Genomic DNA, 27,155 nt, shown 5'->3' with positions numbered 1-27,155 from the left:
AAGAGTTCAGATGCAAAAGCCTCTAAGTGCCATTTGAAATTTTCTTCTAATGATCATTTTTATCAAGCTTTTATATTTAAGTTCAGTGATTTCACTTAAATGGCAATGATAATTACCTATTAATTGTTATTTAAGTGCAATTACTGAACTTAAATATACAAGTTTGAGAAAAATCATCATTAAAGAAGAAAATTTCAAATGGCATTTAGAGGCTTTTGCATCTGAACTCTTCATATATATATATATATATATATATATATATATATATATATATAATACTTCACTAAAGGGCAGACAGCTTAATTCTAGCTTTGCTTGTCAGTTTAAATAATATCTACATTTATTATACAAAACAAATTGCTTCAGAATTTGAACTTCATATTACTGACTATTAGTTGATGACTATGACCAATAATTGTATCTAAATCCTTAAAGCTTTGTTCTTTGTTTGAGAGCTTTCTCTCAAAAGGGACCATATGACCTGATTCTAAAATACTTCACATTGCCCTATTTTTTACTCTTATGTATTCATTTAAATCTCAAAAGTCTTATATCTACTGAGACAAGGACATCCTTATTTATCACATTGTTTAGTATTATCATTGTAAATATGAACCAACAAGTGAGAGCAGGGATTCTAAATATCTAGTTTTAGGGTTCTGAACTCTATAGCCATCGAGGTCCACTTTCCAGAGTTTAGTGCGACCTTGGTTAAACGCACTACTTACGAGTAACTTTTACCCTGAAGGGGTATCTCTGTCCCAAGTTGAGACACTCTCACACTGTATTCCCTCTTTTAATGCACTTTAGACATTGCACATAACACACACACACACACACACACACACAAAATAAATAAATAAATAATTTAGGAGAAGATAGGGACCAAAGAGTTTGTTTACGCACACACACACACACACACACACACACACACACACACACACACACACACACACACACACACACACACACACACACACACACACACACACACTCACACTCATACCCACCCACACACACACTCATAGATCAACACTTTTATGTCACTTGTGGAATTATGGAATTATAATTACAAGTTCTCACATTATGTTGGTTTGTATGTCTGATGGTTAAATAATAATAAAAAAAAAATACAATAAAATGTCTAACAGTGACAAAAAAAAAAAAAAAAACCAAACCAACAAAAAAAAACTTTTAACCTGAAGACTTTCATTAGCCTGTTCAGGTATTTGATTAAGGTTGAGGGTCAGAGTTGAGAACCCCAATAGACTAGAAAATCTAAATATTTATATTAATGAGAACAGCATTAAAGGGAAAAGTGCTAAACTTTAAATTAGTGATGAAACGGAGACAAATCTTTTACTCTGTACTGCATGAAGCGCCTGGCCTGGCTTTGTCTTCTAAAGACCAAATCATCACACTGCACTGACAGACACAAATCGTGTATTGGACCGACAACAACAGACACGTGGGTTTTGTCGGATCAGTGTGTTATTCCTGACGGCTATGTGCGTTGGTCTGCGTTTGACGGTGAAGTGTGCATTGGCCTTTACGAGGCCAATTCACTTTAACTGTTTTGATTCTATTGTAATTCAAATATTGTAGCCATATGTTTACTTTCCAGAGTCTTGCTAAAAAGAAAAGATACTTCAAATAAGAAAGATCATGATACATCTCTGAATTATACATGCGGGTTTAGTGAGTCTTTGTGTTCTTCCACTGTGACTGCCCCTTCCTTATCATATATTCTATTGTTTTGAGGCTCGCTCGCACACACACAAACACACACACACACACTCCTGGAGAAACACTGGAACTCACTTAGTGCTGTTAAGCAAGTCAAAATGATATTGTCTGACCACCCGGATTTACAAATGATTCCTGAATGGAAGAAGCAATATATCAGCTATGAGGTGAGTTTGGTTTCATGTTCTTGAATATATTCGTCACACTTTCAGTAATGTAGTACAACTGTAAGTGTAACTTAGCATGATGAACCAAATTATAGAGAGCATTTTGTTTTTCAGACCCTGAAGTCTATGCTGAAACAGAAAGACAGGCTTAACCTCAGTTGTTATGGTAAGAGCATCGGCATACTGGCTGTTTTAGACGATGAATTCAAGTTATGTGAGAGTACTCCACCATCAAAATAACATTTCTTAGTCTTTTGCATTTTTGCATGAATTTTACACTGTTAAAATGAGTTTTAAAAATGAATGATGTCAACTTAAGGCATATTTATGATCGCCATTTACAACAGTATAAATTATTTCATTGGAATGAAATGCATGATAGATTTCGACATTCTATGGCAGCAATCCTCACAATATCAAAGGTGAAGCAGGTCAAATGAATCATTAATAACTTTGCAAAGGAGAATGCTTAATGAGGGAAACGATTGAGATGTTGTGAATGGCTGTATACGCAGGGAGTTAGTGAATAATATTACAGTTATATTATTCGCTTTAGTTCTATTTTCACAAGTAAGGTGTACATTTTCAAAATTCTTACAAAAATCTGTACAAAATCCAAACTGATTACACTTGTAACAGCTAATTATTCTTTCAAAACCCATCCCCATGCTTTCATTACAGTTATACACATTTCAGTCCATATAATCATTTTTTCAAACAAGATTATTGTAATATATAATGATAACATTAGTTTAATCACACTGAAACACAACAGTATGATCTTCTTTCAATTTAGTACTTTTAACAGGCAGTTCATTCGACAGAAAAAAAAATGCAACAACCGGTTTCCTTGTTGCTGTAATAATTACAGTAATACAGACATTATAAAACACACTTACATTGCCTAACTTATGTAATTTAATCCATAATGTAGTATCTATCTGGTGTGTTATCAAAAGGTGTGATTATGAAACTGCCATGATATTCTGCTAGAACAGAGATTGCTGGCAATACAGTACATGTTTTCACTCTATGCCATATGACTGAATCTAGAGTGTATGGACCTTAACAGCTGAAGGGTGAGTTACAGTAATGTGTCAGTCTCTACCATGGTAATCTGTTTACAGTATCACATGGCATACATACTGATATAAATGCTGTGTTTGATGCCATCTGTCTCCCTGGACGCATCTTTGATCAATCTGATGTTACAGATCATAGTCACTGACTGTTTCCACTCCCTTGTACTCTATCATGAGTATGTTCACAAACGGTCTCTCTCTCTCTCTCTCTCTCTCTCTCTCTCTCTCTCTCTCTCTCTCTCTCTCTCTCTCTCTCACACACACACACACACACGCACACACGCACACACTTTGAACATAGTGGTGGTTATTATCTAGAATCACTTATGTAAAAAGAATTAATTACACTTGGTTATCCAAATCGGAAATTGCAAACAAGTTCCATAGAAGCTGTCTGTCTGTAGAATCAATATCTATCTACAATCTACAGATGTACCAAATGATTAATTGATTAACCATAAAGTTCATTTGGATATATCAGAAACATATATTAAACTGAATGAGCAGAGACGCAAATCAAATGTTTGATTGCTTTATGAAGGGCAGTTACTGTGAATGAAACATTTATATAGCAGACAGATCTCATGAAGTAGCGTGTGTATGACACGCCAATTCGTATTTCCATTTTTGGCGTGCTATCAAGACGCATAATCGCCTTTCAGCTGTGTTTATGAACGCCGTTGACTTAACGTTATATAAATATATGACTTACCTCAACCCCGTCCCTAAACCTAACCGTCACTGGGGTTAATGGCATTTCTGACTGTTCCCTTACCATCCTAGGTAAAAAAAAGATATGACTTACCTCAACCCCATCCCTAAACTTAACCGTCACTGGGGTTAATGGCATTTATGACTGGAGATTTGACTGCGTGTTCAGACACGCGGAATGACGCGGACGTTAATGGCGTAGACATATACGCATACACGCGGATACATGCGGATAGCACAAAATGAAGTTTTATGTAAACAAAGTTTGGGAGGAGCATGTTCAGGTAATCAACCAATCAACTCAAAGGAAGCCGGTATAAATAAAGCTTCTCTCACCTCATGTCTCACGACAAGTCTCTCAGCATTTGACTCCGCCCTCGTGCCGTCATGTCTGAGTTAGAGCTTTTCCCTTCCGATGACGATTCTCTCGTCGCTGATGAAACTCCATCGCAATCCGCGGATCGTTCCATCTCCAGCCTCCTCAAACCGGGGACGCCAGCTTCCGCGATCCTCTCCGTGCACGCCAAGATGCCGAGGACTCCCCTCACCACCGCCGGCGAGAACCCCACCATCTTCCTCCGCGTCTTCACACTTTTGACCCACCCAAACATACCTCCCATAAGGAAGTGGATCGTTAAAGCGCTGAGTCAAGCCCTTATTTATTTCCGACATTAACTTTTCTCGCAGATCGAAAAAGTAGATTTATATAACTGCCGGACCCAGATCGCTCGCCCTTCAGCGTCTCCACCTTCAGTGACGGGCTCCGCCCACGCGCCCCAGACCCAGTCGCGGAAGGGTTTTTCTTTTTCTTCCAGGTCAAATCTCCTCCTCAGCCCCTCCCACGTGGCACCGTTAGCTCCAGATCTCTGCAACATCAACATCACATCAGCTCCGCAAATGCTTCCTCTCCCTCCTCGGAATCGGAATCCAATCGCCAGGTGGATTGCGGCGATATATCCGTCACCTTAAAAAACAACACGCAGGTTTTTCATCTCGCACACTGTCGTTAGCCGAATTTCGTATTTCCTTTAACCATTATACCGAAGTCACATGCTCTGTTTTTTCCCATAGACGGTGCGAGCTCAACTATTACATTTCTATCATAGCGGAGCTCGCGCTGTCGTTTGGGGGTAGTAATTTTTCACTTATCACAAATTATTTTCTGCTAAATGTGCCGTCCATATTTATCAATGAAATCAGTGTCCTTACTGGGGAGCGTTGGACTCTGATCTCCATAATCGCGTGTTTCTCGGGTGCCGAAACATCTCTTGCAGGTCCGTAAACCATGCCACCACGGCATGTCCGCAAATTAATCCCTCGATTCCTCCCGGCCCAGCACAGATCCCCGTCAAATCCACAGGCCATGTCCCACGACCAGCAAAAGAGGACCTCTCTTCCGGTGGCGATTTTCCGAACAGAGCCCCAAACATCGTGTCCAACAGGCAAATCTGTAACTATTCCAACGAGGGTAAATGCCAAAGACAACGCCATCGTTATCTCCACATTCGTAATTATTGTGGCGGTGCCCACGCCCGTGTTGTATGTCATGTATAAGCTGTAAAGGTGAGAACTATCTCTCCTTGTGAATATCTCCCGTCTGGCTGGAAATGATTCCATCACCCAGACGTCAACTTTATAAATTACCTGCTGTCCGGTCTCAGCCAAAGTTTTAAACCTGGCGTAGAACGCCAGCCTGCGAAAAACATCATCTTCAATAATCTTTAGTCTTCAATCTTCAATAATCCTCCATGCAGAGCCTGAAGGGGTAGACGGTCAAAAAAGAAATTAGGTATTAGGTTCCATGATCGGTCCGTTCGAGCCCCCCCCCCCCCCCCCCCCCACCCCCCCGTTCGACAAATTTCGCATTAGGCCCATAGGCGTGGCTACAAGAAATTTTCAGGAAAAAAGCACTTGATAATCGACCTCACAGCTCCTCACAACTCTCCACATCCAAGCATCAACAGTCTCATTCCCCTCGAAGAGTATTCAATTAAAATATCACGACATTGATCAAGCTATATCCATTATCAAAACAGCAGGTCGCGGCACGTGGATGGCGAAAGTAGATATCACTTCTCCTTTGAAAGTAATGCCTATCCACCCAGATTAGTGGCATTTATTCGGCGTGATCTGGCGAAATTTTTTTTTATTTTTTCTGTACGCCTAACATTCGGTTGCAAAGCAGCCCCCCAAAATTTTTTGACACCCTATCAGAAGCCACATGTTGCCTAACGTTTACTATTTAGAAAGAAAACACAGAACGAATAGCTACGGGCATACGTCCATCTCGCGAATGTAGACATATTCATGCCACATTCACCTATTAGCCGCTATTCCATGGCCAGAGCACAGAGTTCGAAATAATGACTCACCGCACTCCCATAAAAAATAAAACGCTTCAGAAATATATCATGACATGCAAACAAAAAATATATTATTGTGGCTACACTTTAAAAATGGTTTACCTGGTTTTAATAAAAAATTCCCCATGAGCGGGCCCCTATTGGCCGGGCTCACATGCACGTGCATACTCTGCATGCCCAGAAGCTACGCCACTGCGTTGGATCCTTTCCAACAACCATGCAATTCCTCACCTTCTCCATCTGCTCGATGATTTCATAATCATTTCACCTCACGACGCCTTCCCCGCGGCTCACCTCGTCAGGGTGCAAAAAGGCTTCACCGAGCTAGGGTTTCTGTTAGCTCAGGAAAAAATCAAACATTTTTAGCGCCGCCAATCTTACGGACGCTCAAAGTGTTCCGAACGCGAACTCCTCTCGCTGCTTGGCCACTTAAACTATGCAATGCGCATCATCCCGCAAGGCCGCCCGTTCATCGCGCATCTCCTCGCCCTCTTGTCATCAGTTCACGCGCTGGAAGATCAAATCATCCTATCTCGTGAGTGCAAAAAAGGAGCTAAAATTATGGATCACTTTCCTTAATCAAACTGTTCACAGATGCAGCTCCCTCAGTCGGTTTCGGAGGTTATTACCAAGGTCGCTGGTTAGCATCTCCCTGGCCCCCCCAGCTGCTAGACACTCCCAAGTCCTCAGCCTCCTCGGCCCTTTTTGAGCTTTACCCGATCGTCGTCGCAGCTTCCCTATGGGGGAAAAGAATGATCATCTAAAGCTTCCAAATTCATTGCGACAACGAAGCAACCATACAATGCATCAATAAAGGTCGTTCTCGCTCACCTGTAATAATGCCACTCCTCAGACGCCTCATCTGGTTCTCCGCGTGCGATCAGTTCATTATTAATGAAAAACACGTCACAGGTGTTCTCAACAAAATCGCTGACTCTCTCTCCCATTTCTATTTTCAGAGATTCAGGATGCTGGCACCAGAAGCAGACCCCGTTCCAACACCGGTACGGTATTCTCTACTAATCTTCCCATAAACCATCCGTTGAAATCCCTTCTGGTCGCGTCCATCGTTTCTATCCTGCAAGCAGTTTCTCCCAGAACTCCCCAATCATACTACACCGCGTGGAAATTTTTCAAATTATTTCACCTCTCGCATTACCTGCCGTTTCCCGATTTTTCTCTTCTAACCTTTACTTCTTTCTTATTCCACCTCAACCAAGTTAAAGGTCTCCAAGCCGGATCCATAAAAAGCTATTTAAGCGGCATTCAATTCTTTCACAAACTAACTTATGGTAAGCCCGCCCCCGCTATCAATAACTTCCAAACGTCCCTTCTCATTAAAGGAATTCAAAGAACTCACCCCACTCGCCCGGATACCAGACAACCCATTACAATTGATATACTCGCCAAATGCATTTCATCACTCCGTCTAGGATACCACTCCACCAACACAGCGCGCACATTAGAAGCTATGTTTATTTTAGCTTTCTTCGGCATTCTCCGTTGCTCAGAATTGACAATCACATCCAATTTCAATCCAAACATTCACCCTACCATTTCAGATTTGCAGATCGTGGATAACGAAACTATATCTTTCTTCATCAAACAAAGCAAACAGATCGAGCTAAAAAAGGTCATTTTGTATATATTTTCAATCTGCCGACTCCCATTCAACCTTTTCATTCCCTGCTAAATTACCTTCAGTATAAACGTTCCACGCTAAAATCCCCTCTCGATCCACTCTTCACAGACGACTCCAATCATCCAGCCACGAGATTCTGGTTCCAAAAACATCTCAAAGCAGTCCTCACCAAATCTGGCATCTCTGCAAACCAATTTTCAAGCCATTCTTTTCGCATCGGCGCAGCAACCACAGCCGCACAAAAAGGTCTTTCCCAACAACAAATCCAAACCCTCGGTCGTCGTTGGTCATCTGAAGCTTTCAATACTTACATTAGATCCAGCCGCTTCCACATCCGAAACGCTCACCAAGCCCTTACTAATTAATTAGTTAATTTCCATCACCTGTTGCGCTCCGTTCATCGACACCATCACCGTATTCCACGCCCGCGTCGTAAGCATATCCAAATTACGGCGTAACATTTTAAAATTGCAGGCTCCCCCGTTCGTACGAAGTGACGGCTCCCCGCTCGTGGGTCGGGCTCGTCCCCCTTTCCGAGCCGCTGGTCGAGCCCTCCCGTCCGAATCGCAGTGAGAGCCTGCCTATTTTCATCATCGTTGGACGACCGCGCTCGTGTCGCCGCAAGGGCTCCCCGTTCGTTGGGCCGCGAGAGGTCTATTCCCGTGCCCCAGCACCCTTCGAAGCGCCGGTCGAGCCCTCCCGACCGAGTACAGCGGGCGCCCCCGTTCAACTGGCGAGGCTTACCCTTCCGACGCTGTGTGCACTCAAGTTCCCGTCGGATGCCGCGAGAGCCCTCCCGGTTGAACGGCTTAACTCGTTCCAATATCCCGCTCGTATAAATCTGGCGTCATCGAGCTGTCAGTTCAACTGCTGGCGGGGCTTATCCGTCCGATGCTGTGAGCATCCAAGTTCCCGTCGGACGTCGCGAGAGCCCTCAATGGTCGAACGGTCAAGCTCGTTCTTTAGTAATTACCTTCTCATGCCCTTCACTTTTTTGGGGGAAATATTTTTACACTCGCTGTCCCATACCTTGCTTTTTGGGGAGTACTCTGGGTTCGGGCAAAATTCCGAGCTCGGAGCCCTCCCCCGAACAGCAAGCTAAATACGCATTAAAATTATATTTGATTTCCTGTACGTGTGAACTCGTGAAATGAAGTTTTATGTAAACAAAGTTCGGGAGGAGCATGTTCAGGTAATCAACCAATCAACTCAAAGGAAGCCGGTATAAATAAAGCTTCTCTCACCTCATGTCTCACGACAAGTCTCTCAGCATCCCTCCACCACCCCATCACCTCACTCTGGGCTGGGTCTACCCCAGTATAGGGGGGAGTACTCTGGGTTCGGGCAAAATTCCGAGCTCGGAGCCCTCCCCCGAACAGCAAGCCAAATACGCATTAAAATTATATTTGATTTCCTGTACGTGTGAACTCGTGAAATGCGTGGAGATAACACGCCACCTGACTCGAAAGTGGCGTATATGTTTACGCAAAAGTCATGATGTCATGTTGTATATAGATAAAACACATAGGCCCTTCAACGATCTAAGCGCATGGTCTTAAACCGCGTACAAGTACACTTAGGGCTTGTCCGAATCCACTTTTGCTAGTTTAATGACGGGAAAATGTTTGGCGTGCCCTGCACATGGTCTAAAAGGGTTTTCCCTATTCTCTTAATGAAAAATGGGTGTGTTTTGGGTGCAACACGCAATAAACCAATCAGAGTCTCATCTCTCATTCCCTTTAAAAGCCAATGGTGCTATTGCGCTATTGTGCTAACACAGTCTCATGAAAGTGCGTATCTATACCATGATTGTCATTTCTCGTGGCATTTATACGTCAAAAAAGTTTTTTTTTTTGCGTGCATATGCGCACTAAAAAACCCCTTGGGTAGGTTTAGGGGGAAGGGGGGTGGGGAGTTCGTACTTATATATAAAAGTGCATATCATATGCACACGAAAAATGCATACCATATACACGCAAAAACTATTTTTGGCGTATAAATGGCACGAGAAATGACATTCGTACTATAGATACGAACTTTCATGAGATTGGGCTCGCTATTTACATGGTGGACTTTGCAAGTGGAAAAACCTCTAAGCGCATATTACTAACGCACTCTTTAAATAACATAAAAAGCCAATGACTTTAGACCAGGTTTCAGTTGGTCAATGGGTCAGTCTATATCACCTCATTTTTTTAGACCAGCACACCCATGAGCGCACAAATGAGCATAAATGCATTTGCTATTTACAACATGGCGCAGGATGTGAAAATGGTAACTGTGCTGGGCTGACACTAGCAACTTGCGTCGCACCTAGTGCTGCATTGCATCGTGTGTATGATAGGGCCCGTTTAGTGAAAAGAATGAACACAATTGAAAATATGCTGAAATGTTTGAAAAAGGTGCACTTTGATGATCTGTTGTGATATTAGTACTAAGAGTTTTGAGAATCTACACCTTACTTGTGAAAATAGTATCAAAACACGATTAAAATGATATTAATACTCTTTTTTTTTAATACTCGTCAAAATAATATTAAAAAAAGCGAATAAAAAAGAACTATCAGTAATAATGGGACCACTTCATAGGAAACATTCAAAGGTCTGTAATGGGGGAATTCTTCACAAGCTGTGAGGAAGAGCTGAATAAGGTTAACCTCTTCTATTCAGGTAGACAACTCAAAAGTACTTAGAGCAGATCATTTACAATAAAAGTAGATATATACCTATGCATTTCTTTATTACAGAGAAACTATCAGAAGCCCACAACAGACTGGAAACATTTGGGATCGTAGCTCAGGATGTTTCTGGATCCAAAGTTCAAGGAAATAATTGTGTCATCAGAACTTCCTCACCTATCAAAAGAAAAAACACCAATATAAAACAAATCAAAATGGCAGTTTGTGAGCTTTACCTGAGCCTGGCCTTTTTGCAAAAATACCAGGTGGTCTTACACACACACACACACACTTTGGGGTCAGTAAGATTTTTTTAAATGTTTTTGAAAGAGACTCATGCTCAGGAAGGCTGCATTTATTTGCAGTGTTGTAGTCGAGACCACCTCACTCGAGTCCGAGTCGACACCGAGACCAGAGAGAGTCGAGTCCGTGTCAAGACCGAGTCCATAGAGAGTCGAGTCCGAGTCCAGTCCGAGACTAGATACGGTCGAGTCCGAGTCGAGACCGAGACCAGTGAGGGTTGATTACCTAATTTACTTTTATTTACTTAGAGAAATCCTTTTTTTTTTTTTTTACTGAATTTACTTAGTTTAAAAAATATGATCAGTTTAGGGTAAAAAGGCCACATAGTAGGTGGTGTTAAAAGTAATTTTATTACAATTTGTCATGTGCAGTTGCGCACTAGAAAATCACCAATCACTGGGCGTGTCAATCAATTTAAAGAAATATTTTATTAACATACATTAATAATCATGAAAAATATTTTTAATTGAACTCGAGTGGACTCGGGAATAATTCCGAGTCCTAAAAAAAAAAATGTTCGAGTACGAGTCAATTCCGAGTCCAAATGGACACGAGTCCATGACAAGACCAAGACCATTAAAATATGGTCTCGAGACCGAGTCCGAGTCTCGAGTACTACAACACTGTTTATTTGATAAAAAAAAAAAAAATCTGTGCAACTATCAATATAAATATTACCATACTTTAAAATAACTGTTCTTTTGTATGTAAATGTAAAACACTTTTTGGGATTATTAAAAGACTTTTAATGTATTTTATCGAAATCTTTTAGAACATTATAAATGTCTTCAATGTCATTTACTAACACAGTCTCATCCCAGGACGTCTTTTGACCATACGTCAACATCCGCCGTTTTAGGGTACCCTTTAACGTCAGTTAGATGACATTATTGGATCCTAACCCTACCCCAGACCTAAACCTACCCCTAAACATACCTCGTCACCGACCTAACTGACGTTAAAGGTAAAGCGTCAGTTGTATGACGTCCCAGGATCGTCATGTAACTGACGTTAAAGGGTATCCGGCCTAAAACGGCAGATGTTGACGTATGGTCAAAAGACATCCCAAGACATCAGTTATATGACGTCTTGGGATGAGACTGCATTTACTTTACTTTACTGTCGTATTGAGAAATCATATTGACCTCAAACTTTTGAAAGTTAGTATATCAGTTCTTAATGACTCTCTCAGCTTAATGAATGAAATGCTATAAAACAATGCAAATTACTTTCAACATACTTTGTGCTGGATTGTTTCATAGGAATTTAATTACAGATGTTTCTGCGAGATCACCATAATGTACGATTCAAAGTTTGCTTCTGAACATGGCCAAAAATGGAGAAATGAGAGGCTTGACACATCTCTGCTCAACAGAGACAGAGGCAAATGTGAACATCTCATGTCTAAACTGGAGGTGAGAATGCAGGACTTTAACTGTTCCTTTAGTTCATTTCATTCATTACAGAACATCCAGTTTCTGGATCAGTAAACTTAATGTAAATCTACAGACGTTTATGATTCAGCTGGAGGGGGGCGACAAACTGAGAGCAATGAAAAAACTTGAAGTCCCAGCAATGGACAAAACACTGGTAAGAACAAACAGTGTCACCTGTGAGTATGCTCCTAAATGAAACAAGTGGCTCTGAATCAGCAGGTATACTGAAAAATGCAAACAGATAAAGACTCTTTATGAAAAGCATGGCATTCAAATAAAATAGCTGGCTTTAAAGTTTGTATTATTAACAAAACAATTTTTTTTTTCCTTTCTACTGTACTGTTACACAACCACGCATTCTCACCCCAAGGCGTCACCTTTGACCATGCTTCAATATTTGACGTTTTCGGCGGCGTTTTCGGCGCGTCACTTACATGACGCGATCCCACGGCGTCATCGAACTGACGCTAAAGGAAAGCGTCAGTTAGAGGACGCGGTTAGGTTTAGGTGTGGGGTGGGGGTAGGGTACACGCGATCCTAGGGCGTCATCTAACTGACGCTAAAGGGCGCCTAAAGCGTCAGATATTGAAGCATGTCCAAATGCTTCCCAAGGCGTCAGTTAAGTGACGCCTTGGGGGTGAGAATGGGCTGTACACAAACAAACAACAAAATAAAGTGCTATTGTAAAAAAAGTGTTCTCTTATTTATCTAAAATCAGATGTTCTATTGTTAAATGACATCATTTGATTTATTAATTAACATGTTTCACAATTTTATTTCTCATCCGTATATATCATATGGTTTTAGTTAAAAATTATCTAGACATTTTTCTTCATACTTAGGATTAATAATAGAGAATTAAACTACAGAGGTATGAAATAATGATTTTTTTGCTGTTGAAGTCCTTTTGTACCACTGAAGTCCAGATTTTATAAAGAAAGAAATGGAAGATACATTAGCAATACAGTGCATTCTTTGAAGCCTCTTACACATTATAGTCTTATTTTGTTCTGTACAAAGAAAGTCGGGGTGTGGATAATGTTTCGGACAGGCTTTTTTTGCGGCCTCATCCTGGCGCTCCTTGCCATTTTAACCTCCAGAGGTTAGTAAATTTACAACCTCTTTCCTACTATTTCCCTTAACAATTAATCACAGAACTAATCTACAACAATGGCATATCATTTTCGATATATAGCTATGAGGGTCTCCATTCTATTATTAACCATTATGTGTGAAAAAATATAATTATGATAGAATGGATTTCATGTCATCTATTTGCCAGTGTATGTACTAATGTCCAATATGTCTTGAAAGTGCTCAATGAAACAGACCTGGAGCTTCTGAAGCCTCAGCTAAAGCTTTACAAGGGAAGTTTCCTGCTGATTGAGTTTTTGTTCCTGATCGGACTGAACCTGTACTGCTTTAATACTTCAGCAATAAACCACAAGCTCATCTTTGGACTGGATCCCAGAGACCACCTCTCGTGCTACCATCTTTTTGAGGTGAGTTGTGAAATCATTTATTTGAGTTTGTTTAGTACTCTTATGATTACTGTGCTGAGGCCTCATATATTTGACTGTGTAATGCAGATGGCCGGGGTTCTGACTGTGTGCTGGTGCGCTAGTGTACTGGCTAGTCTTCATTCTCCTGTGCTGTCAATCCCACAGCAGCTCCACCGTCGCTGGCTCATGGTCACAATGGTAAGACATGACTAAGATAGCCACAATGGTAAGACTTGACTTTTGATTTTATTCACTCCACTTTGTTTGTGTAGCTAACACAGTCTCATCCCAAAAAGTCATATAACTGACAACGCATTCTCACCCCAAGGCGTCACCTTTGACCATGCTTCAATATTTGACGTTTTAGGCGCCCTTTAGCGTCACTTACATGACGCGATCCTACGGCGTCATCTAATTGACGCTAAAGGAAAGCGTCAGTTAGAGGACGCGGTTAGGTTTAGGTGTGGGGTGGGGGTAGGGTACACGCGATCCTAGGGCGTCATCTAACTGACGCTAAAGGGCGCCTAAAGCGTCAGATATTGAAGCATGTCCAAATGCTTCCCAAGGCGTCAGTTAAGTGACGCCTTGGGGGTGAGAATGGGCTGTAACTGACGTTTTGGGACGTATTTTGACCATACGTCAATATCTGCCTTTTTAGGGCCCCCTTAAATGTCGGTAGATGGCGATCCCAGGCCGTCATGCAACTGACGCTTTACCTTTAACGTCAGTTAGGTGACGGGTTAGGTTTAGGGTTAGGTTTAGGTATGGGGTAGAGTCAGGATCCCATTACCTCATCTACCGACGTTTAAGGGGGCCCTAAAAAGGCGAATATTGACGTATGGTCAAAAGACGTCCCAAAACATCAGTTATATGACGTCTTGGGATGAGACCGGGTTGGTGTAGCGAGACCCAGGTAGACTGTTTAGTGGTGGAAAACTTTCAGTGACACTCTCTGCAAGTTGCACCGTTAGTTTGAGATTAGCCAGTAGGTGCTGACAAATGTCACTGAAGAATTAATTCAACCGATTTGATCAAAACAATTCATTAAGGAATGAAACAAGTGACTTTGTGTGCTTCTCATTTCTAATTTGTGCATCATTGTTTCCTAGTATGCAAGGGAAGGCTGCAACGAAAGAAATAAGGACAGAGGAATCGAAGGAATTGTTATTTGTATATTGGACTAGTCTTGATCATTCGAGCGTCACTTAAAACCTCATTGCTGTGCTCATGTTGTTGAAATTTGGTTATTTAAAGACATTTTTAAGAAAGTTTATTTAAACTGCAAAGGAATAGCATAAATTAAAATTACTGTGACATATGTGAAGTGGGAGGATAATTTATACAGGTTTCTCAAAAAGAAAGACCTGTGCATCCTCGCTTATATCTCTGGAAGCTTCCTCACTCCTTGTGCCTCGCCTAATCATAGTGCAGATAGACGATTTAGATGTCTTTCAATATGGCTTTATTTGATTGGTTTCCGGGTCACAGGAAAAAAAAAAGAAGCATCAGTTTGAGTATCGAGATGTACCCTTACTTTACGAGTGAGTAATTGAATCATTTATTCAACTGATTTGTACAAAAACATTAATTTATTCAGGAACAAAACACCATTACTGTGTTCTAATTACAAGTTACTAAGTATGTTCTAATTATATATTACAATAAATAATATGTTCTAATCATATATTTTTATTCATTTACATAATTAATATCTTACAAAGAAATATGTTAGGAAAATAATTGCTTGTCCCAAAAACACTTGTTTAAGCTTCACCAGCTCCAGTTTGCTTGAGAACAACATGACTATGCTGGTCCACCAGCTAAACCAGCACTAACCAGAACAAACTAGCCTGGACCAACATGGAAGTCATGCTGGTTTGCTGGATTTTTCAGAAGGGTACACATTTGTTATCATAGCATTCATTTATTATAGTAATCATGAACACACTTTTTTTTTTTTTAGCACAAATAGTTTTACCATTTACTGCACTTTGCTATTCTTATAGTTATTTACCTATAGCGGCTGAACAAAACATTCTTATTTTGCAAAGCAGAAGAAGCCAACCTCGGTGGACGTTTTAATGTTTGTGTTGAAAGCTTGTCTTTATTAATAAGTAGGGTAAATATGTTGTCAACTATAGTGCCTTGCTATATTTCCTGTAAAATGTTTTGCAATAGCACATGTTTTATCAGCAGTGGTCTCTAGAGAATGTATCGTCATACACAATGTCCTCATTTATACATTGAAATACCCATTTCACAGTGTAAGGTCTTGGCAGCCCCCTTCCAGCCTGTGGGTTTTTCAGAATGCTGGCTCGCTGATCAATTCAACAGTCTAAGCCCTCTGTTCCTTGGCTTGAGGGATCTGCTGTGCTTCTATCAGATCAACTGGACAAATATGTGGTCTGACAGCCCTCCATCAGGTAAGAGGGGCCTAATCTTAAACCTCTTCCATTCCATTCCATATTATATTATTTAACATTTTCAATTGATAAAATAAACAACAACTAATCACACCTAACATTCAAGATTTTAATATATTTTTATATTGTAATAATTTCACATTTCATCTACAAATTAATGTAGAAACAACAAAAAAGCAGTAGCCTCTATTTAAAGGTGCAGTGTGTGATTTTCAGCGACATCTAGCGGTTTGGTTGCGAGTACGCACTAAGGGCTCAGCCCACTGCTCACCCCTCCCTTTCGAAGAAGCTACGGTGGCTAAAACGGGACAAATATCTCGTCGCCTGAGACAGCAGAGAATAGCCAGAGTAAGCCAAGAGTGTCTAACATTGTCACTGTTTCTGTACCACAGTCCATAAAGTTTACACAGTCATAGTCAGGTGAGGATCAAGGTTTTAATACATAATTTAATTTAATAATAGTAATCAGCTCATTGTCTCACAAACGTAACCAGCACATTTCTCCCCACACAGCAAGCCCACAATACAGCGAGGGAGAAGAACCACATGAAACTATGCAGCTATATATTTTTTTAACAGGGTAGTAAAAGTTTAGCTGGCTAATATGAGCTGTTACTGTGGCTGAACTGGTTAAAGGGTAAAGCCTTGTTTATACTCGACCCGTCTGCATGAGCCAAAAGTGCGCGCGGCAAAAATGATATGATTGTCACAGCGAGCGCACCTCCGCATCCCATAGACACCATTTACTACACACAATAGGCTTTTTTCTCTAATTTTGAAAACTCTGTCTTCATGATCGACTTAGATCTCTTCCAAGATCGACGGGTTAGTGATTCCTGTAACATACTGTTTTACGGTCAATGACATGAGTACTAATCAGCTGTCTCGGGAATGTAACCAGCACATCCCCACATAATACACCCATAACACAGCGAGGGAGAACTAAATTACATGAAACAATCCAACTACATATTTTACACCACTCTCGAGGGAAAAGTCACGGTGTTTATGGCCTCTAGGTTTCTGCTGCTTCTCTTTCAAGGTAGTGACGAAACGCGTTCTGTAGTGCTGTTTGTTCGTTTTCGGCTACGGTAGAAACATGACGTCACAATATGTCGACCTTTATAGAAGGGGATGACGCGGTTATGTAGATATAAATGTCTCATTCTAAGGTAATAAAAACATTACGGTTTATTAAGTTCTTTATACACCACTGAAAACATGTCATATTGCAATTCTGTTAATAGATACTCAACATTTTTACACATTGCACCTTTAATGGTATCTTTTTTTATGAAAGAAGGCTGGTATTACCGATGGCAATACTGCTATTGATGTCTTCATGAAATATTTTTTTTTCTCTATTTTAGCAATTAATTATAGACATTTAGCATTACAGTATAATTAAAAGCTTTAAAAAAATCTGACAACTTTTAATTCCGGTGAACTTGAATTAGAACAATCTTTGCAAAAACCCATTACAATAAATGAAGAGTTCAGATGCAAAAGCCTCTAAGTGCCATTTGAAATTTTCTTCTAGAATGATCATTTTTTTATCAAGCTTGTATATTTAAGTTCAGTGATTTCACTTGAATGGCAATGATAATTACCTATTACTTGTTATTTAAGTGAAATTACTGAACTTAAATATACAAGTTTGATAAAAATCATCATTAAAGAAGAAAATTTCAAATGGCATTTAGAGGCTTTTGCATCTGAACTCTTCAAATGTTACATTTACCTATGTCCTTTAATATATCAGGGCTCAATGTTTTCTATTGACCCAGTCTGACCAGATCATAAGAAGTAATTGTATTTATTGTTTTTGACTTGCATATCCCAACACATTCTCACCCCAAGGTATGACCTTTTGACCATGCTTCAATATTTGCCGCTTTAGGAGATCCTACGGCGTCATCTAACTGGAAAGTTAGTACAGGAAAGCGTCAGTTAGGTTACACGTGATCCTAGGGCGTCATCTGATTGACGCTAAAAGGGCGACCAAAGCGTCAGATATTGAAGCATGGTCAAATGCTTCCCAAGGCGTCAGCTGCAAACAGTGCTTTAAGATTTTTTTAGGTTAGTCAAACAGGTCGAATATACTGTATACAGAAATTGAATTGAGTTATCAAACACTACAGTCTTCATAGCATAAATTATAAATTAAATACTGATTAATCCTTATTAAAGCTACAAAAGTTACTTCGAAAAGAGCAATGAGTGAATTTCTCTATTTCTTTTGTTCTTTGATTATCCTTAATGACAAACATCTTCAGATTTATTAGGTTGCTGTCACTTTAAGACCTGCCACACACACATCCCATTTTCTCACATTTTTTACGTTCATTTAAAACTTAAATTAACACATTTAAGAATGTGCTTGCGAGGACAAAACTTACTTAACAAAACAGGCATTTTGGCATAATATTGTGTGTTTTTCTAAGTGTGTGTCCATTCCAGCACTGTCTGAAGCGGCTTTCTGTGTGCACAAGTCATGTGTGTGTCACAGTCACACAGACAAGTGATTCACAGATGTGTGCCAGTACTGCACTGCGTTTTCTTTAGTGTCTTATCGAGCTTGAATGGTTTAAAAACTTTTGCATAATCAGTACAGTGTGAGCTGGCAGTTTGTCCCTTTATGCTCTGATTAATATAACAAGCATATAATGCATGCTAAGGAGGTGATATACAGGAAATAGTTTTCAACACCCCATTAAATAGGAGGGTAGGCACTATATATAAATATTATATTCTAAATATCATTATGTAAAGTTATTATTATAAAAACTGCCCAACTTAAATGTTTGTATACATATAAAGTTATTTTAAGCTGTAATATACCAACTGACAGGATTCCAATGTTATATCAAAAATGAATCGATATAGAATCGAATTGAACCGAAAACAGAATTGAATTGATAGCTTGTGAATGAACAGAAATCATAAAGTTTGAATGTCAAGACCAAAGGTAACACTTTACAATAAGGTTCGTTAGTTAACATTAGTTAACTACATTAGTTAATATGAACTAATAATTAATAGCACATATACAGCATTTGTTAATGTTTGTTAATGTTATTTTCAACATTTACTAATACTTGATTAAAATCTTGTTAACATTAGTTAATGCACCGTGAACTAACATGAACAAACAATGAACAGCTGTATTTTCATGAACTAACATTAACAAAGATGAACAAATGCAGTAACAAATTTATTGCTCATGGTTAGTGCATGTTATACATTAACTAATGTTAACTAATGAACCTTATTGTAAAGTGTTACCGTATTATGTACTGTGAATGGAACACAGAGCGTGCTGTCATATTTAAAACTCATCTTTGATCACCAAAATTACATATTTAAAAGTTGTTTTCTAAAAAAAAAATTCTTAATGCCTTAAAATAGCTTGAATGTAATTCTACACTCGTGCCTCATTTAATATAAGCGGTTCTATGAATATGCAATTTAGCCCCGCCTCCACTCACACCAGCTCCGAGATCCACTCGTTGACCATCACACATTTACGTGATTAGTTACAAGGTAGTTTGTGACGTCAGAAACACCAGAGATTTCAAATAGCGTTTTTTAGACTGTCTTTGTTTCATTGTTATTTTAAGGAGAAAATACTCAGAAATGGTGTTGACTTTTGACATTTGCATTTGATTTGTCTTAAATCACATTAAAATACCACATAGACATACAGTATTAACAACATTAAATACTTGATTTTCACCACAGGGGCACTTTAGTAAAATTAAGTTTTAGGACAGAACTACTTCAACTTCAAACCTCTTCATATTCATGTGATGTTTTTCAGTTGAGATGTTCTTCTGTTTGTTACAGTGACTCTGGACTGTGGACAGTATAGTATGGCTGTAACCTGTCTGATCCAGTGTTTTCCACCATGGCTTAGATTTGCACAATGCCTGAGGTGCTTCTGGGACACTGGTCACTCACTACATCTCCTGAATGCAGGAAAATACTTCACTGTGTTTCTTATGGTCACATTCGCCGGCCTCTATAATATGGCCAGAGGTAGGCTACACAACCAAATAAATAGGTAGCATTTAGGATTCTTGAAAATGTTATGATGGTCTATTAGTCTATTTGTGTCTATATGTGCAATAGAGAGATCTGCCCTGCTTGTGGAAGGGAGGATATACCTGTACATATGGGCTGTGGCTACCTGTACGGGTGTTGTAGTTACAGTGAGTTGGGATTTGAGGATGGACTGGGGATTACTTCAGGGAAACGGCCTGCTAAAAGACGAGTTGGTGTACTCTCAACAGGTAAGTTAGTAAAAAAAGTATAACATAATTAGAAATGGCCCCCCGACTGAGCCTGAGCTCCCAAGGTTTTTTTTTTTTTTTTTTCTCTATTCACCGGATATTATTTATCTGCCTGTACTGATGCTTGTATGAGAACTGAACTGAGCTGGACGAAGACATCTTTTTTTGCAGAACTGAAATGTACTTATTTAATAATTGATGATCTTTACAATGGAACTGAATCAACACTAAACAGACTTCAGCTGAACAACTCTTTACTCTTTCATATTTATATTCTAACAATGATAAATCTGTGGTAGATGATGAGACAGAGTTAGGAGAGTTTTGTGAGGGAGGGTCACTGCTACGCCTTGGTGCGGGCTGTTTTGTTTCCATGGTGACATGTTGTCAAGAACAAAAAAAAGTATCAAGCATTTCCATTGATTGAAAACCTAGTAATATCTTGAAATGTTTATTTTAGACTGTAAACTGTAAATAGTAACTTTCATATTATTATTATATATTATTATCAGATTATTATTATTTAAAGTTACGTAAACTTTTCTAGTAATATGTGCTTTGCATCAGACTGTATAAGGATAATAAATGTTGAAATTAAGTGTTATTTTGGTTTTGCACAAGATTAATATGGGGGGAGATGTTAGTGTTAATGTCAAGTTAAGTCAAGTCATTAATTTAATGCCGTGTTAGTGTTAATGTCAAGTCAACTCAAGTCATTAATTTACATAGGGCTTTTAACAATGTAGATTGTTCCAAAGCTGCTTTACAGTGATAATAGGAAATTAAAGAAACAGATTGTTTTGGCTTTATGGCAGCTCTAGAATAAAGTTATTTTCCAGCTAAATTAGTTTTAATTGATTCACTTCCGTTGCAACGATTATTAGTTATTAATTTAGGCGCCGATGGCACAACACCATTCTAACAGAAAACTCTTAAAGGTGTGATGAACTGAGAAATTTCCTTGAGCTTTTGATATCTAAGAGGTTATCATATTATAAGAATATCCTGTAAGTTTCAGAACTGAAAACGTCCTTGTTAGTCCAATAAGCTTTTATTGACACCAGCCCCAGCAAACGACTCATTTTTAAAAGTGGGGAACTATGACGTCAAAGGGGTTAAAACACCACCTCACAGAAGAAGATCAACTCCTTCTATAACACGGCCAGTTTAGCCCCGCCCACCGATTCGCGCATTACACACATAGCTAAATAACATAGAGGCCTACCTCTTGATGACAAACCGGATCGAGCTACCGAGCAATACAGAATAGGCTGCCTGGTTGTGGAAAAAGACACTGCATATGCTTCCTGTGTATTCCAATAGGACTGCATGGATAAACTTTATTTTTAATGACGTTCCACTCCAGCTGATGAGGGTAAAACCATCTGTTGGCTTCATTTCCCTGAGGATGGTTTTGTAAACAAGACTGGATTTGCAGACGATTAAGAGTAAAGACTGCTGTGCCGTCTATATATGAATCTGACAGGAATTGTGCAACACACGGACTCTGGGTCGAACATGTATGGGCGAATCATTCCGGTTGCTATTTTACAACATTGGACAACAAAACAATTTTTCCCACGTACACCGACAAGGTGAGTTGAAAAACTCATTATAATATGCAAAACTGTTATCCACTCACAGCAGTGGGCGTTTACTTCCAAGTATTCAGTGCAAAAAAAAAACGTGCATTTTTTGAGCTGGTCTCAAAGCTAAGGTAGAAAATAGCTTATACATTTTGATGTTTTTGAATGCAAAAACCAAGCGAACGTCATAAGTTCACCTCAGAAAACAGTATAATAAAATTTAAAAAGCCAGTTCATGACCTCTTTAAGTTCTCTCTACGCAAACATTAAAATCGCGGACCTGTGAGAATGCTGATGGTGTGCACATGCTTAAGAGTTCATTCTAACAAGTACATTAGGATTTATGGGATGTGTTCCGGCGTACCTAATCTATGCAGCCTAACATTGAATTATAGAAGTCTATAGTGTGTTATGTATATGTATATGCAAGGTCAAATAGATTTGTTTCTAGTCTAGCTCATAGCTGTCAACATTGAACATTGAAAATAAGGGAGTTTTCCCGGAATCCTTCCCCAAAATAAGGGATTTTTTTTTTTTACACGATTCTTACCCACAAACTTTAAAAAATAAAGCACTAATCCTTAAAAGTCTAAAGAGTTAATAACTAGCCTAGAAACTAGTGTCATTTAAAGAAAAAAAAAATCTACATTTGGATTAGCGGTGTGTTGCTCTTGCCTTTATGACAACAATTTCAACTGTTATCACATCTTCCAAAACCCACAAAATAGGGAAGTGGGCTGTCTGTTTATTTCAATTACATTTACACATTTTATGTAGTTTTAAAGAGCCTATATTTAGCCTGGTGGTGGACCGTCACTCAGAAGACACACTCATTGTAGCCTATCCCATCTTTATATCCTCCTGAGGCCCAGAACGTTTTTTTCCAAAAGTTTTTTCTTCTTCTTTGTGTAATCATTGTTAAGAGCATAAGAAACAAATGAAAAAAAAAGAAAAGAAAAGATATTTTATTTATATGTTATATGACATTAAATTATATATAGGCAAAACTAATGGTAATAGCCTATAAATCGATTATTATAATTATTATTTGTTTAAACTACATTGATATCTGAATTTATGTAAAAACCTTGACTTTCAAACATCAAAATGTAAAATGTAGGCTATTCGAGTACAAATGACATATAAACATCGTTTCCTATTTTTTATTTATTTTTATTTATTTTTTATTTTTTTTATTTTTTTGCCTGGAAACGCTTTCAACACGCTTGCGTGTCACGTGAAAAAATAGGCGTCAGTTCTATTTCTAGCATGCACGCGTTTTCTGGAGTGTGCAAGCTCTAATCTGTTAACATCCCAGACAGCAAACTGACATTGAATCAACGTGGAAACGACGTCTCTCATGACATTGAAACAACGTTGATTTTGCTCATCGAATTAACGTTGAACCAACGTCAGACGCGGCATTCTTCAAAGCTAAATGAAATCGATAATTGGTTTGCTTTCATAACGTTGAAACAACGTCAGACGCGGCATTCTTCAAAGCTAAATGAAAATCGAAAATTGGTTTGCTTTCATAACGTTGAAACAATGCGTTGATTTCAAGTTGATTTTCCGTTAGTTTTGAAAGAATGACGCGTCTGACGTTGGTTCAACGTTAATTCGATGAGCAAAACAATGTCAGATCAACGTTGTTTCAATGTCATATTTCCACGTTGATTCAATGTCAGTCTGCTATCTGGGATGGGAACCGAAATAAAAACGGACACGCCACACAGCCAGTGTGTCTCCGGCCAGCGCGCGCGGCGCCGCATCTGAGAATAAACGACTTCAAGCCGAATCAGTCCGAGCTCGTACGTCTCACACAATCAGAGTAAAAATACGGGATATTTTACGGGAAAATACTAAAACGGGAAGACAGCGGGAAAAGAGTAAAAATACGTGAGAAACCCGGAAAAAACGGGAGGGTTGACAGCTATGGTCTAGCTTTGAACTGACAGAGTGTGTCAACTTCCCGGAAAATGCTAGGAAGACTGTTCCAAAGTTTTGGTGCTAAATAGGAAAAGGATCTACCGCCAGCAGTCGATTTTGATATTCTAGGTATTATCAACTGGCCGGAATTTTGAGATCGCAAAAGACGTGAAGGACTATAGAGCTCGCTCAAGTACTGGGGAGCTAAACCATTTAGTGCTTTGTAAGTAATTAGTAATATTTTTATTACTTAGCTGAAGTATAGTTTATTACTTACTATACTTTATTACAAAGCTTAATAGGCAGCCAATGTAGTGTTGACAGAACCGGATATATTAGATATATTTTTAAGATGGAAAAATACGGTTTAACAGATACTATTAATTTGACTTTCAAATGAAAGATTGCTATCAAAGAGCACAACCATGTTCCTAACCGATGACGAAGACTTGACAGAGGAGCCATCAAGTGTTAGACAGTATTTTAGGTTATTACATGAGGAAATTTTTTGTCCAATAATTAGAATCTGTTTTTTAAAAACAAATTAGAATCATTCAGTTTTTTATATCAGCTATACATTCCGTTAATTTTGTGAATTTTTAAGTTTCTTCGGGGAGTGAAGAAATATAGAGCTGAGTATCATCAGTATAACAGTGAAAACTAATGCCATACTTCCTAATGATATGATACTAAGGGTAGTATGTACAGTGTGAACAGCAATGGTCCTAGTACTGAGACTTGTGGTACACCATACTAAACTTGTGATCGATAAGACACCTCTTCATTTACTGCTACAAACTGATAACAGTCAGATAAGTATCATTTAAACCATGCTAATGCAATTACACTGTTGCCAACATCATTTTCGAATCTATTTAAAAGAATTTTGTGTAAATAGTATCAAATGCAGCACTAAGATCGGGTAACACCAATAGCGAAATACAATCACGATCAGATGATAAGAGCAAATCATTTGTGACTTTGATGATAGCTGTCTCAGTACTATTTCTAGTATCTTTGACAGAAAAGGTAGATTTGAGATCTAATTGACTCAATTCTGTATGATCAAGTTGCGTTTTTTTAACAAGTGGTTATATAATAGCCAGCTAAAAGTTTTTGGTGTGTATCTTAGTAACAAAGATGAATTAATGATATTGAGAAGAGAATCTATGACCTCTGGAAGTATCTCTTTCAGCTTAGTTGGTAAAGGGTCTAACATACATGTTGTCGATTTAGATGATTTAACGAGTTTAGAAAATTCGTCCTCTTCTATGGCAATTTTTCTCCCTGATGTTATCCATCTTGTAAGAGAAGAAGGTCATAAAGTCATTACTGTTATGCTGCTTGGAAACTTCTGGGCTTGTAAAGCTTATTTTGTGCAATACCTCTTGTTTAGTTTTCTTCTCTTAAAGGGATAGTTCACTTTGAAATTAATTTTTTATATGTTTTAGCTTACCTCAAGGGCATCCAAGATGCAGGTGTCTTTGTTTCCACAGTATTTTCAATTTTGATATTTTTAGGTCGAACCTTTCTTGTCTGTCAGTCATATTATTTAGTTTCATGGGGTTCTCCCTGGGTCCACTTGAAAAACAGGAGAATGCAACATGATTTAATGACTCGTAAACGAAACGAGCGGTTTGTGTGAGAAAACGAACAGTATGTATATCTTTTTTACCTCTTGTAACCACAGCCACGTCCAAGTGATCTGAAGGTACAGGCGCTTCTCTCGGAAGTGATCTCTCACACATATAGATCGCATTTAAATTGCAATGGAAGACGATTTCGATATTTAGATCTTCACAGTGAAATGTAAAACTTCCGAAATCTCTGTGTAAACACAATGAGTGATGTACACACGTGAGAGATCACTTCACAGTTTTACAGTGCAGTAATTTTCAAGTATAACCGGGTCTGTAAAGTATATTTGAAGTATAGGAGTGGCATATTTTGAGTTTTGGTATTAGTGCTAGTTTTTAGGCTAGTTTAATTGGGCTATTTTTGATTGGCCAAAGGGCTGATTTTGTTAAACAGATCTGGCAACCCTTCTAAGACAGCAGTCCTTATTGACTTTCAGCAGTAGTGATACTATACTAAACCCTCCTGCCATCATTATTTAAATTCAAGCATTACTCTGTCAAATTGACCATATCACAGCTCAAAGTCACATTTTGTTGTGCTTGATTTAGTCTATTTGACAGTGAAAGCATTTATCTCTAGCATCTCATGAAGTTTCAGGCTGAAAAGGTTCCACTAAATGAATCTCTGTTGGAGGGTAAGGGGTCAAACAGTCCTGCAACTGCTCTTAGTGAGAGATGTGCTCTTGCAGTTGTACTACTATGCAGCCATGCTGGCGGATGTGCTGTTGCGGGTCTCCTGGGCTATAAATATCCTCCTGGCTCAGATGAAGGATTCATCTGCGGCTGCCACTGCAAGTGCCCTGCTGGCACCACTGGAAGTCCTCAGGTTCGATTTCAGTCACACGCTCTAAGCAACTTGTAATCCAGGATGATCAGCGCAAATTACATTTTGCTATAATTTAATTTAACGGTGGCACCTGACTCATAGGAAAAAATATTCAGGATTAGATTGTCCTTGTATTCTTTTCTTAATTATTTCTTTCTGTTCAACCAGGCGTTGTATTTGGAATCTCTTTCGGCTTGAGAACGAGCAGCTGAAAAACTGTGAGAAATGTTGTGCTGTTCGTGATTTCTGGAACATCTGGAGGCATCTGGAAAAGGATCAGAATGTGATGTATAAAGATCATAAAAAAATTACCACACATGGCACCAAATGCTGTTTACCTTTCCCAAATCAGAGGTTATTGTCTGGGACAGCTGCTGAATCTGTTCCATCTTAGTTTTTTTGTTTGTTTGTTTTTAATAATTCGGTAACGCTTCCTTTTACAGTCCAGTTACCCATGTAAATACTATGTACTTATTTTAGTAACTACAACTACTGGGTAATAACTAGTACTAACCCTGAACCTACCCTTGTTCCATGTACTTACCTTATATTAGCCAGTACTTTCTAGGTAAGTACACTGTAAGTATACTGTAAGTACTGTACTGTAAAAGAAAACGTTACCAATAATTCAAAGAACATAGTCACTGATATCTGAAAATGAACAATGGTGTTCTTTTTCAGGGTAAAGGAGACAAAACTGCCTGCTGGGGGAACAGATGCAGAGATTCGTCCATGTATTTAAGGAAGAAAATCTATCCGTATGCAAATGAACAAGATTCAAAATTCATCTCTGAATGTCTAGACCTCGTTGAGACATTTCACATGTATTGTAT

General features: G+C 38.9%; 1 protein-coding gene across 1 annotated transcript; it reads left to right on the top strand.

The window, feature by feature from the left end:
* Positions 1 to 1,373: 1,373 nt before the first annotated feature.
* On the top strand, positions 1,374 to 27,138 carry LOC120477482 (solute carrier family 53 member 1). Its single transcript, XM_089130691.1, has 16 exons — positions 1,374 to 1,530; positions 1,762 to 1,913; positions 2,028 to 2,079; positions 10,300 to 10,380; positions 10,458 to 10,654; positions 11,954 to 12,106; positions 12,201 to 12,281; positions 13,148 to 13,229; positions 13,442 to 13,629; positions 13,717 to 13,827; positions 15,893 to 16,052; positions 19,878 to 20,090; positions 20,184 to 20,344; positions 26,186 to 26,322; positions 26,491 to 26,676; positions 27,004 to 27,138. Exons 1-16 carry the CDS (start codon positions 1,374 to 1,376, stop codon positions 27,062 to 27,064), a joined length of 2,172 nt encoding a protein of 723 aa, XP_088986817.1. The 3' UTR covers positions 27,065 to 27,138.
* Positions 27,139 to 27,155: the final 17 nt, after the last annotated feature.

Source organism: Pimephales promelas, chromosome 4 (assembly GCF_988280905.1).
Source record: "Pimephales promelas chromosome 4, fPimPro1.hap1.1, whole genome shotgun sequence".
NCBI lineage: Eukaryota > Metazoa > Chordata > Actinopteri > Cypriniformes > Leuciscidae > Pimephales > Pimephales promelas.
This window is presented reverse-complemented; position numbering and strand designations above follow the sequence as displayed.

Excerpts from the sequence above, each read along its gene's own strand:
- LOC120477482 (XM_089130691.1), top strand. The coding sequence starts at position 1,374 with ATGAAGCGCCTGGCCTGGCTTTGTCTTCTAAAGACCAAATCATCACAC. Across the intron at positions 10,381-10,457 it reads GGTTAACCTCTTCTATTCAG|AGAAACTATCAGAAGCCCAC; the intron begins GTAGACAACTCA and ends TCTTTATTACAG. Across the intron at positions 12,282-13,147 it reads CAGCAATGGACAAAACACTG|AAAGTCGGGGTGTGGATAAT; the intron begins GTAAGAACAAAC and ends TTCTGTACAAAG.